Source organism: Scleropages formosus, chromosome 5, assembly GCF_900964775.1.
Source record: "Scleropages formosus chromosome 5, fSclFor1.1, whole genome shotgun sequence".
NCBI classification, from domain to species: domain Eukaryota; kingdom Metazoa; phylum Chordata; class Actinopteri; order Osteoglossiformes; family Osteoglossidae; genus Scleropages; species Scleropages formosus.
Window position 1 is genome coordinate 15171642 of NC_041810.1, and position 12572 is coordinate 15184213.

The window sequence follows — 12572 nt, forward strand, 5'->3', positions numbered from 1 at the left end:
AAGACATCTGCTTCACCTCTGATGTCCAACAGCAAAACTGAGTGAATCAGGGGACAGGTTAACAGTGCCATAGATATGAGGAAATGAAGCATCACATTATAGAGTGAAAATGTAAAGCACAAGCATCATAACAGGGCGCCTCTGATTCAGAATTTACAGTGCACTTTAACACCAGGGCCTGTAGTTACAGTTGTTCTCTAGAAGGGTCATTAATGCTATAGAGAGCAACCCAGACAGCCTGTGCTGTATTAGGCCACATTATATCCAAAATATGGACATTCACTGATCAACTCCCATTCCATCTGAATGCTCAAAGATAGATGCAATTAAATTAAGAGAGAATAGTTTATGAGTCACAGTTATTTTTAAATCATTTTAAAAGTGCACAGCCCCTGAAAAATGAGCATACGCAGTACACCGCATCACCAAGGCATATACTGAAAGTGTGCAATGAAGAGTTTGCACACCTTTGCGTTGGCAATCTCACGAAGGGGTGAATGGACACAATTAGACCTGATGTTTACATTCCTGCCTCACAAAATTGTTTGCAGGTACCTGAAATGGTTTTCATGTACAAGATATTAAAATATGAGTCAATAAATAAAATGTTTAAATACAAAAGATTCCAATATAAAGAAAATATAAAATGTCTGATTCATTTACAGGTGTGTCTTGCTAGGTCAGGTAAGGGGCTCAACTTCACACATAAGCACCTAAAACTAAACATGCTTTAGGCCCTTTTACTGCTTGCTCACACTGCAGTTCATGCCATGTCCCTGTGCCATCTCCTGGTACCGCTCACCTGGTAGCTGTCACTGACGAACACATGGATGGGGGAGAGCAGCAGCTGCAAAAGGGTCTCCCTGTAACCTTTCTTCATCTCGAAGCAGAGGCGCTCCAGGTAGCCCCCTGGGCATTCAGGTCCCTCACTACTGCAGTGCTGCAGGCAGCATAAAAATAAGTTTATTTTTTATGATGTGTGCCTTGAGTAAAAGTCTCTGACAGCAGAACTACAGCTGATGAAAGACTTCAGCCTGAAATATACCAAGATATTTTCATCAGACCACCTAACCCTGATGCAAGATTTATCGTTTTACCAAATATCACTGCAATAAACAGTCTGTAGGTCCACCCACCAACACAACATACAAGAAGAGAATCCAAGAGCATGAAAATAAAAAGAGCAATAACTACACACTCTGATCACTCCAGGACACAACCTGGTCAACAAAAAAAGACAGAAAAAATTCAAAAAGAATGGCCAGTCAATTCAGTTTCTGATAGAAATGCAGCCATGATTCAACTGAATGCCCGTTTACTCTGGCTTTACCATCTATCAATCCCACTGGTCTGGACACCCACCCTAGCCCACCTACAGCTCCAATTTATAGCCTCATCCCAGGGAGCTGATGCAGAACTGGGTACTGTTCACAAATCAGCCACATGGGCAAAGGGTGGTAATTCACAGCAGGAGGCTGCAGAGTGGGATGGGATGATCTATGAAATGCACATCACACCTGAATAGCATTCTGAACCTAAAATTCACCTTGATTTAGAACCAGCAAACACTGTATAAACACTCCTTGCAATGGGTTTTTTTCCCCAAAACACAGCTGAGACTGGAAATAACCTTAACGTTTCCAAGATACAGTATGTACATTAGACATATTTATTTACATAGAGACACTATTTATTCAGCCAGCTCATTTCTCAAAACTACTTAGAAAGTTAAGCTACTTAAAATGATTTACCCTTTTAGACATCTGGGTAATTTTCACTGCAGCAATTTAGGGTAAGTACCTTATTCAAAGTACTCCAGCAACACCGGGGGGGGGTATTCAAACCTGGGTCCTTGAAGTGGAAGTGATGGTTTATCCATGATGTTACTTGCAAATTACTAATACAAAACAGGGATGCATAATAAAACTCCTACCGAGCAGGGATTCATTAAGCAAAAATCCACCCCTCAATATCAATAACCACTTGTTCAATGAAGGATCATGGTGGTTCAGAGCTTATCCCAGAAGCATAAAGCATGAAACAGTTCACCACATTTTTATTCACACACATTAAGGGCAATTTAGAGTCACTGATTCACCTGATACACATCTTTGGATTCTGGGAGTGGACTGAAGCATCTGGAAGGAACCCTTGCAAGCTCCATACAGAGTTGGATTTAAACCCACGCCTGAACAACCACCCTATTCTGCAAACACTCTTTGGAAAAGCATGGCAGGCAAACTTCATTGAATCTTTAGTGAGAACATGTAGGGGGGAAAAAAGAAAAACTCAGAAGAGCAGCTGAAAGGGGAAGAGGACACTTACCACAGGTAGCCTGCCATGCACCTTGTACAGGTTGATAAGCACGGTGATGTCCCAGGGTCTGAGGGCTTGGAGCTGCGTGGGCCGCCCCTCACTATCTGGCATGCCCAGGGATGTCCAGCCCGAGCCAGAAGAGGCGGAACGGGAGAGCACAGGGCTGCTGGCCACCTCTTCAAAATCCGTGTACATGTCATCCACTCCAAAGTAGTTCTCCTGGTTAATAAGATATAGCTTACTGTCAATGCGGCTTCATTTTTAGAAGTCACGGCACAGGAACATCTTCATAAACACTGCAATTACTGCATTTTTATTAAATTTTTCTTTCTAAATGACCAGACTGGATCCTGTGGAAAGGCTCCTTAATGGCACTCAGCGATGTAGGTCAACAAACCAGAAATGTTTTACAACAGTTACAAATGGGATGACATTACAGGATCCAGGACTAATGTTGTATAATTTACAAACCTGGAAGAAAAAAAAAAAAAACATTGTGTTGAAGACAGAATGCATAGACTGGAAGAATGAAATAAAAGGCCCAGGCAGTTTATGGATGCTGACATTTGAGTCTGGTAAACTGCTTTTGTAGCAGAGAGAAAATCACTTCCTAAGCACTGATCTATAGCTGGGTGATTGCTGTGGTTATAGTTTCCTATTTGGGGAATAAACTACTTGCCCAAATAACTCTCTGAATCACTTATTCCCTTGTCATCATAAACCAAACACCATAAAAAAATTTATATTGCTGCATTTAATGACTTGTTTAACCTCTTCAGTTTACTGCTCTGTGTGAGGCCATCCCAAAATAAAGCATTCACTTTAGGCAATAACAGCATGGGCATATGACATTTCTACACAGAGAAGTAGTTGATATGGGAGCAGGCCACTGAGTGACTAAATCAAAGGCTTGAAAAATTGCTTTGTAAAAGAAAATAATAATAGTAACATTGATAAAAGGTACCATTAGTCACAACAGAGAGAAAGCTATGGGAAGAAGCACTGGTGGAAAATGGGCACCTTGACAGAGATTAAGGCCTTCAGCAAAGGCCCATAGAGGATCAACTGGGAGTCAGGAGACAGCTCCATTTCCACACGCAGGCAGTCCGGGGGCATCTCCGAGGGATCTGTTGGCAGCCTGCTGGACTGGGAGGTGGCTGCGCGGCTGGGGGGCCGCATAACAGACAACTCGTCCGTCTCGGACACTGGGAGAACAGGTAGAATTCATAAAAATTAGCAGTCAAATTAACGTTGGTAGAGACTGCTCTTGTTAAATCAGCAACAAAATGAAGGATTCCCATAAGTTCTACAGGTATAATGACAACACATGTCTCCCTATTCTAAGAAGAAGAATGTTTTATTAGCGCTCCATATACTTCTGCACCAGCCCCTCCCTGCCTGCCCCCCCCAATTTGAACCCTTTACATCCCAAAAGCCTACATATGATCTTGCCATCAAAGGGAACAGATATAGTAAAAATGAGACTGTAGTGCCCAACACAATACTTTTTTTGCCCTTTTGGCATCTTCAAATCAGCATCAGATGCTTCAGTAGCAGCAGATTACATGCCTGCCATTTCCATGAGGGATGAATGGTCACAATAAAGACCTTTCATGAAGCAGAAAGTGGAAGACATGATGAGACTGGGTGTAAAGCAAGGCTCACAGGAATGTTTCCGCTGATCTTGGCCCTTCTGGGGGTAGATGGGGTGCCAAGTGTAGTCAATGATGAGCAGAAAAGTGGGTACACTCCAGCAGTCCACCCAGCCAGCTCTGGACAGACATACAGCATAAGCATTAATGGCAGTACATTCTGGTTGTCAATATTAATATTATCATTATTATTACATTACATTTATTCATTTAGCTGAGACTTTTCTACAAAGCGACTTACAATGTTAAGGCACTTACAACTATGTATCCATTTATACAGCTGCATAATTTTACTGGAGCAATTTTAAGGTAAGTACCTGTACCTTGCTCAAGGGTACTAGAGCTGGAGGTGAGGCTCAAACCTTCGACCTCTGGGTCCAAAGGTAGCAGCTCTAACCACTACGCTACCAGCTGTGCTCACATCATTAAGAAATTGTTTATAAGATGTTTTTTTGTCTGAAGGATTAAGAATTTTGCATTTTAATACAACTGGATGTGTTGGGAAAAGTGTGACTCACTCAATTTGGGTCATGTTCCTCCAGTAGGGCTTACTGGGCTTTGCTGCAGCTCCTTGACCTTCACTGGACTTAGAAGCATCAGGGGTGCTCTTGATGGGTTGGTAGTCTTTGGCTAAGGTGAGGAGTGGGTACCTGCTGGGGTGGCAGTCAGGCAGGCAGAGACGCAGGTCCGTGTCCTCTGCCTAGACATAGGCAGGGATGGTTAAACTGCTTCATCTAAACACATACCTCTCAACTACAACATAGATAACAGTCAAACAAGTGTAGTACAAAAGTAATTCTCTAGAAATTCTATACAATCCACCTTTCCAGAAATTCCAGGCGGTATTGTAAATATGCCTGTGTGATACCATGAGGAAATACTAAGATTACTAACATATGTACTGAGAGTTTAAAGTAAATCATAGTGGGTAAGGGAGGGGAACCCAAAAAAAGGCATTGGCACTATTCTATTAACATACATTTTAAATATATATACCTTCATAGAAAATGTAGTGTTGCATGTGGCTGGGACAAACTCATTAAATGGCAACATGAAATCAATATTGAGGGTCTCCCCGCAGGCAGCCATATAAACTGCAATGCAAGAAGAGAGAAGCGTTACTTTGATACTGACAGTCTGTGTGTGAGAGAGAACGAAGGTGGAAGAGTTCAGTGAAGAGCTATATGCTGTCAAATATCTATCCATTCAACAAATCCTCAGTCAAGCTGAAATTTCAGTAGCTTATTAACTACCTATTTAACATCTTTACTCTGAGTTGTATGTAGCTTTGGAGAAAAGCATCTGCTAAATGAATAATAGTCAGTAGTAACCTTACTTGAAAGGCATGAAGTATAGCAGCAGGAGATTCATTATCTTTAAACTGTGCATGTGTTATGAGTCATTACTGGTCAAACTAAAACGGTCAGACTAAGGTTTAAAAGACATCCGGTTAAAACATATTTGCATATTTATATTAGCATTGTCATTTGCAAAAAAGTATTACATGATATATTCAAGAATTGTGAAGTGATGCTTGTATCACGTGAGCTTGAACTCACTAACATGATTCAGTTTAATCTGCTTTTAGAGCAGCCTCCTCTCACCGTTCTCTTGCTGCTTGGTGGAGCAATCAATCCAGTTGTGCTGATTGGCTGCCCAGATCATCTCAAACTGGTGGAAGAACATCTTGAATTTCCAGGAGTACGGGACAAAGGAGTAAATGTCAGGAACACTGTCGCTTGCCCAGTCCTGGATCAAGTCTGACCAAGATTTGGGAAAAAAAAAAAACATTAATAAAAGATCAGACCAGCTGACCCACAACACTGACATGTAGACAGAAAAGGGACCTTAAAGCACAGCCATAATATACAGTGGATTCTCTTTGTGAGACAATTTTTTCTCCTCTGAGTAAATCTGATGACTCTGCCATGAATAATTTACAAAGGATTCACTTTTCCAAATGACGGCTGAAAATCCTGAGCACAGCTGAAAGTAGTCAAAAGCCGTCCAAAGCTACAACAACATCTAAAGAAGGATCGGACAGTGACGGTGTCAACACGCCTCAATTCTCACTTCAAACGAGGCTACCTTTGAGATTGCTGTTGTAATCGCTTATGTTTCGATGTTAACTTGTATAGTAATGATTATGGCTTTCCCTTTTCAAATGAACAATGCATTTCATGTTACTGCATTCATTTCAATACATTCTTTGCTTAGAATTGACAACAGTGCGAGACCATTTATGGCACACACTATAATTTACTGACAAAATTAAAACAAAGAATAGTCTCCCATCCATCAAATTTCAATAGCTACTTGTCAGCAGGGTTGTGGAGATCCAGAGCCAACCTCAGAAGCATCATGCACATGGATAAAGAGGGTATAGCTTGGACAGGACACCAGTCCATAACAAGGTAGTCACACCTGCACACACTCCTTCTTTCACACACTACAGGTAATCTGACAGCACAGAACAACCTACACTGCATGTCTTTGAAATGTGGGAAGAACCTGAAGTACCCAGAAGAAACCCATGCAGACACCAAGAGAACACACAAACTCCACACAAACTCCACACAGACCAAGCAGGAATCGAATACACGTTGTCTTGCACCACTCATGCACTGTGAGGTGGCAATCATGCCGCCCCCCGCTCCAAAGACATTCTGCAGAATTTTATTGTTAAAAGTCAACAGCATAATTTCCACAACCAGAGAATGTTCTTCTTTATCAAACAGTAATGCTCAATGTGAAGGGTAACATAAACCTTATTAGCCGTTTTACAACTGATTCCACAACAGACCAGGAACTCACAAGTGAGCTCCATGCCCATAAAACCAGTCCTACCTCGAAAGATGTCAGAGTACTCAACACCAAGAAGCTTGGCCTCTTTGCCTCTCACCTGTGAAGAAGTTCTTCTGAGCATAAATGAAATGGTATGTGGCCTTGTACACCTCAATCTCACATTGCCAGGACTGGGGCGCATTCCACACCCGAGGATAGCTGGCATTGACGTGGAACTGAAGAAAACAGTGAAAATGCATCTCATTTCGTTCACGTAAGAGTCTTACATGTTCTTTAGCATTAAACACGTTCTTGCTACAAAGACTTCTGGAAACCGCAAAAAGAGTTAACTTCACACTTAAATATCAGGTAAAAATGAAAACAGCTAAACAAGTGTATCCACTATGTAAAGGATCAGAGACTCTGAACTCTGAATAACAGAAGGGCTGCAGAACCTGAAAGTTAAAGCTCCAGGCAATCACAAAGCCAGTAGTTCTCCCACTCACCTATAACCATCAATCACATCTTCTCACAGAATAAGAGACACAAAAAAGCGCAGAAAGAGCACTCACAGCGAGCATCTCTGCCTCCAGAAGGGTCCGGTACTGCATGCTGCTGGTGGTGTCTACATGTAGGAGCTGCCCTTTGATTGAGGTGGAGTAACCTAGTGCAGGACAGAAGCATTTCAGAACATGAACAGGACCACACACATACACACACACTTGAACAAAGAAGCACTGCACATAAAACTTCAGCTAGCTGCAAAAGCTGAAATTTGGAACACTGAAAAATAAAGTCCTTGTGCACTCACCATTTTCACCGACAGTCATGGGGATGTTGACCTCCAGGTAGGACCCTGCCCCCACATTCACGTGAATGGCATTGGTTTCCTGTGTGAACAGAAGGTGACGTACATCAGTATCCTGGGCTGTGTGCCTCGCTCTCCTCTGCTCGAGTCTTTAAATGCACTCATTAACACTGAAGATTCAAACACACAACTCCAAGTCTTCCTGAGTATTTTTTGGGTTCAATGTTACATTTAATCTTCTAAATACATCAACAAGTGACAAGAACAGTTGTAGCAGTCTCAAGATTAGTAGGTTGACAGCTTAATACAACTATTTCCAAAGAATGATTACAGCTAACAGAAAGGGACTGACCTCCCAACAGACAGATGTGGCTCATTAAGAGATAGGCTCTTCAGAGGCAGGTAAATATTTACTGCACTAAGCAGCAGCCATGTAAAAAGCTGTAGGAGATATACACTGAGAGAAGGAGATCTAACCCGGTTCTTGGTGAAAAGGAGGTCCATGGTGGCATCCGCAATGATGTTCATACGCAGCTCAAAGGCCAAGATCTGCCGTGGCTGCCCAGGCTGAGCTGGCTCCGTGGCCTTCATGGGCTGGTAGTCTGCTGGAAGGAAAAACTTCCACAGGGAGTCCCTGTCAGAAAACATTCATAAGTTCTGAGTTCTTTTTATATCACATTTCTGGCAACACCAGACAGACACAGCCACTTTTTTCATCGGCATGTTTAAAGAAATGGCAGAATACCAAATCAGAGCAAGACCAAGCATGCGTCAGACACAATGGATCCTAGGCATCTCCAGCTCATCTATGGTGTAACTGTTCACACATCGTAACTCCAGAAGCATCCCCAGATAAAACCTTTATTCAGCCACTACTCTGGTATTGTACTTCTCATTTGTGTATCTTATAATATTTGATAAAATAAAAATAAAAAAAAAAAAAAACTGGTGTGGGTATCGGGATTTGTCTATCCTGTGTCTTATGCACCTACTTGGACGATGAACCTCGGTGCAGCAAGTGGCAGGGAACAAACTAGGTTTGCTTGAGACTTTCATGTCTGCAGCTATGTCTCCTTCTCTTAATGTAATGCATAAATTGTACTTTTGCTGAGATGTACGTCGCTTTGAACAAAAGTGTCTGCTAAATGAATAAATGTAAATGTAATGTAAATGTAGGCATCTCCAATTCATTTAATAAGTTTAGTTACATTAGAGGAGGAGGAGAAAAAGGGAACAATCATTTCACATGTAACTTGAATTTCAGCAATAACTTAGTATAAAACATTAATGCAGAAAGGATGTCATAAGTTTGCCAGTTTAAGTACCTAACTGAGCCGAGTGTTTTCACTTAGCTTGCAGAATTGAGTAAACAGCTTCCAATGAGAAGGGAATTCCTAACTTAAGTGTGCTCTTCTCTCTTTGTCATAGGGATGCTATAAAGACAACTTCTCATTAGTTCACAGCCTACACCCTACAAAGCTGGGGGCACCAGTCAATACCCGCTTACAAAAACAAGGAAGGAGACTACATTTCAACCCGTCATAAATAATGGCTTAGTTGCTGTTGTGAAGATCCTACGATTTGGTGTCTATGCTACTGGGAGGGAACTGGTGGGTGGAGATGGAGCAGGTGAGGGAAAGAGATGGTAGCACACCTCTGCCGGTCCGCCCAGGGCCCATAGTTGAAATCGGTTCCTTTCCCAAATACGACATCCAGTCCCCAGCATGGAGGGAGGTCCTGAAGCTTGTCTTCTTCCCCGCTTGTCTCTGTATCGCCATTGTCCACCTCCTCCGTAACCAGGCCTAAACATACGCGCATAAAATCCATAAATTACACCACTCTGACTTTAAATTGTAATACCAAGCACACCACATGCAATCATGTACAGCTACCTGGTTCATCCATGTAGTAATAAATGTCCACATCGTTTGACTGCATGACCACAAAACCCTCCCCCATCAGTCTGGGTGGCCTGCAGGAAACAGATTAACTGCATGTTATGGTTCCAATGTTCACAGTGCACTGAAAGCTATTTTGAAAAATGGGAAACATTTTGAATCAATCTGAATACTTTTATTTTCAATTCTAATCTACTAAAATATATTTAAGTGGTCCATCGCTTGTCAAGCTTATGCAGGACAATAAATATCAAATTTAAAGCTGAACACTATTCATTCTGAGGAGAACAGACACTTTACTGCAGTAAACATCAACTTCTAAAAGGCATCTTCTACAGTAATTTCCATCAAGTACAATTTACTGTACCGTGCAGTTTATTTTCCAATCCATTTCATCTTTGCTCATTAATGCTGATGTATTGAAAATCTGCCCAGTGCTGCTTCAACTGGTAAGTTAGGGTAATTTATGTTCATAGCTGACGGTCTCCATCAAGTCCGGTTGCTTCACTTGGATAGCTTAAGAACCAAGAAGCCAAAGACATTCCTGATCTATGTGAGCTGAGTCTGTTTTGCCATTGGCATAAATTAGTACAGCTTGATGTGACTGCTTTTGGCAACTGGCTTCTGACAGTGAACTTACAGCTGCTGCTTCCTCCTTTAGCTCATGTATGTCAACCTTTCACAAATACCCAAGAAATGCATTTTATGTATAGACAATAACTGCAGATGCATGACAGAATGATGCTGCGTTTTACTCAGAAAGGGCTCTCTCAAAAGAAGACATTGTCACTGGCTATCTAAAGACCATCTCCAGACTTCACCTTTGCCACTGTCAAACGAAATGATCTTACTCGTCATTCTGCCGCCCCACATATCTAGGGCTAGGCACCAGCATCACCCGCACATTCTCCAATGTGCCCTTGACGATGTGCATGTATTGGTCCAGGCGGCTTGAGGGTGGCTTGGTAGCGTAAGTGAGGAAGGCGTCATCAAAATTCAGGCACAGGGTCTGCGGCAGATAGTGGTTCCCGAATGCCACCCGGCCCTGAACCAAAGCAAAGACGGATGTCTGCAAAATTGTGCAACACTTCTGTACAAGTGGGATAAAAAATTAACATGGGAAAAGATGGAATAAAATTCTGCACCAGAAAGCAGACTCTGACATGTTGCAGCCCTGTAACAGAAACCATTAAGAGAATGACAACTAAGAAGGTATGAGTCACTATCAAGTATCTTTCCAGGAAAAATCTGCTTTCTAGTCAAGGCCTATCTGGAATGACTCACTCACACTGTAACAGAATTGGGGGTGTGATATATTTGGCTCTTTTTAGCAATGTTGCTAGAGGACGACTTCTAGACAGGTCTTGACAAAGGATTCAGAGGAATGGAGTCCATATCTGTGGAGCACTGCAATGCCTTAACAATGACTGAAAAAGGACAGTGGTACTCACAGTACTAATGTTGACTTTGATGACGGGGATGAGAGACCTCCAAGAGGATGCTGGGTCCTGTGATTCTGTGTTGATGTTTACACTGAACAAACAAAAAAGGTTTTGGTGTCATCTCATAACAAATATGTTGAATGAAGTACATGGTCACCTTTCATTCATTAAAACATACACCTACCTCTTGAGTGTCTTTTCCCTGCCATCTTTTCCTTTTTCTTCAGTCTTTCTTGGTGATGAAAGGGTTGGATCCAGTCCAAAAGTCTCCTGCAGCCGTGCGTACAGGTCTGTCCGGTTGTACACATGGAACTCAAAACCATTCACAGTGATGTAAAGTCTGGTCTCAGCCTTCGGGTCTTAAAACACAAAACATTTTCAGGTCAGCAACGAGAAAGAGCACAACACCTTGTCATAAAGCAACTTTGACCCTTCCACACACCCAAGAATGCAGTATAGCTGTATTTCATATTTAAGTCAAATTTTACATAGGCTCATTAATTACCACCACACCTCTTAGAAGCTGGCCGGAAAAGACATTTCAAGCTCACTGAAATGCCCATTCAGAGGTTCTTCACTTTTTCTAGACCCCTTTTACAATCTCATGAACGCTACAGCAACTCTTGTAGAAGTGTTCATAAATACATTCAGAGAATATTCACTCATTATCTACAAGTGCTTGTTCACTTCCGGGTTACAGTTTAACTGCACTGAAATGACCTTTGCATTAAATTGTCATAGACTGTGACAGCACAGTAGTACATGTAAGAAAATTTAATATATTTTGTGTTACTTCCAAACCCTGTTCTTCACAGATCCCCCAAGAGACAGTGTATCACAAGTGAAGTATCCCTGTGCTAGTTACACAGAAGATACTGCACAGGTTTCAGATTTTGCAGTGTTTCCACAAGGTGTCACTAGTTTGCAGCTCCAGACTTGATTTAAATTTAAAGAAGGAATAACTCCTATTTATCCCACCTGTTCAACAGACAGCAACACTGCCAGTTCCTTCACACTCATTACAAAAAAAGGTAACCCCTTTCCACCTCATATTATTATTTACATAACATTACCATATGGAAACACAATGAAATTATAATTTCAGTAATTGCTATTCTTTTAAAATACACTTTATTCCATTTAAATGTCTAATTTTGTCCCTTATTGCTTTGGAACCAAATATAGTTGAGGAGCTGCATTCAGTTTCATAAACAGATCCATTATGATATTAATTCTCATAATGGGTTCAACTGACTGCAGAGACTCATGTAGTGAAAACACTTAAGGAAATTAGAAAGGAAAAACAACATTCTCACCATGTTGCTTTTGTTTTGGGTTATACATTTTCCACCAGCGGAATATAAGAAAACCATCCTGAATCCTGAAATTAAAAAGCAAAATATACAAGTTTAATTCAATATTTCTTTTTAAACAACTCATTGTGAAGACGGAAAATTAGAAACAAAGTCATCTCTTGTGAAAGCCACACAGTACACATCAGTAACTACAAAAGAGTCTACTTTAAATAAATCTATCAGCAGGTTAATAAAAATGAGAGTTCCATTTTGATGAAATGATTTCATTTGCAGCAGCCCATTCCCTGGGATATAATGGAGATTTAACAAGGGTTTCCACAAGACACATTTAATACATGCCTACTCACTGATGCATT

The 12572-nt window shown here is 41.3% G+C and overlaps 1 protein-coding gene across 1 annotated transcript in view; it reads right to left on the minus strand.

The window, feature by feature from the left end:
- kiaa1109 (KIAA1109 ortholog) overlaps nucleotides 1–12572 on the minus strand; it is a 63901-nt gene that overhangs the window by 41416 nt on the left and 9913 nt on the right. Inside the window, 17 exon segments of the mRNA XM_018759655.2 lie at nucleotides 803–940; nucleotides 2326–2535; nucleotides 3337–3521; nucleotides 3982–4088; nucleotides 4487–4668; nucleotides 4965–5062; nucleotides 5573–5728; nucleotides 6871–6988; nucleotides 7325–7416; nucleotides 7564–7642; nucleotides 8038–8194; nucleotides 9215–9362; nucleotides 9453–9532; nucleotides 10310–10503; nucleotides 10910–10991; nucleotides 11085–11259; nucleotides 12217–12281. Of these exon segments, the coding sequence (XP_018615171.1) occupies nucleotides 803–940; nucleotides 2326–2535; nucleotides 3337–3521; nucleotides 3982–4088; nucleotides 4487–4668; nucleotides 4965–5062; nucleotides 5573–5728; nucleotides 6871–6988; nucleotides 7325–7416; nucleotides 7564–7642; nucleotides 8038–8194; nucleotides 9215–9362; nucleotides 9453–9532; nucleotides 10310–10503; nucleotides 10910–10991; nucleotides 11085–11259; nucleotides 12217–12281 (2266 nt within the window).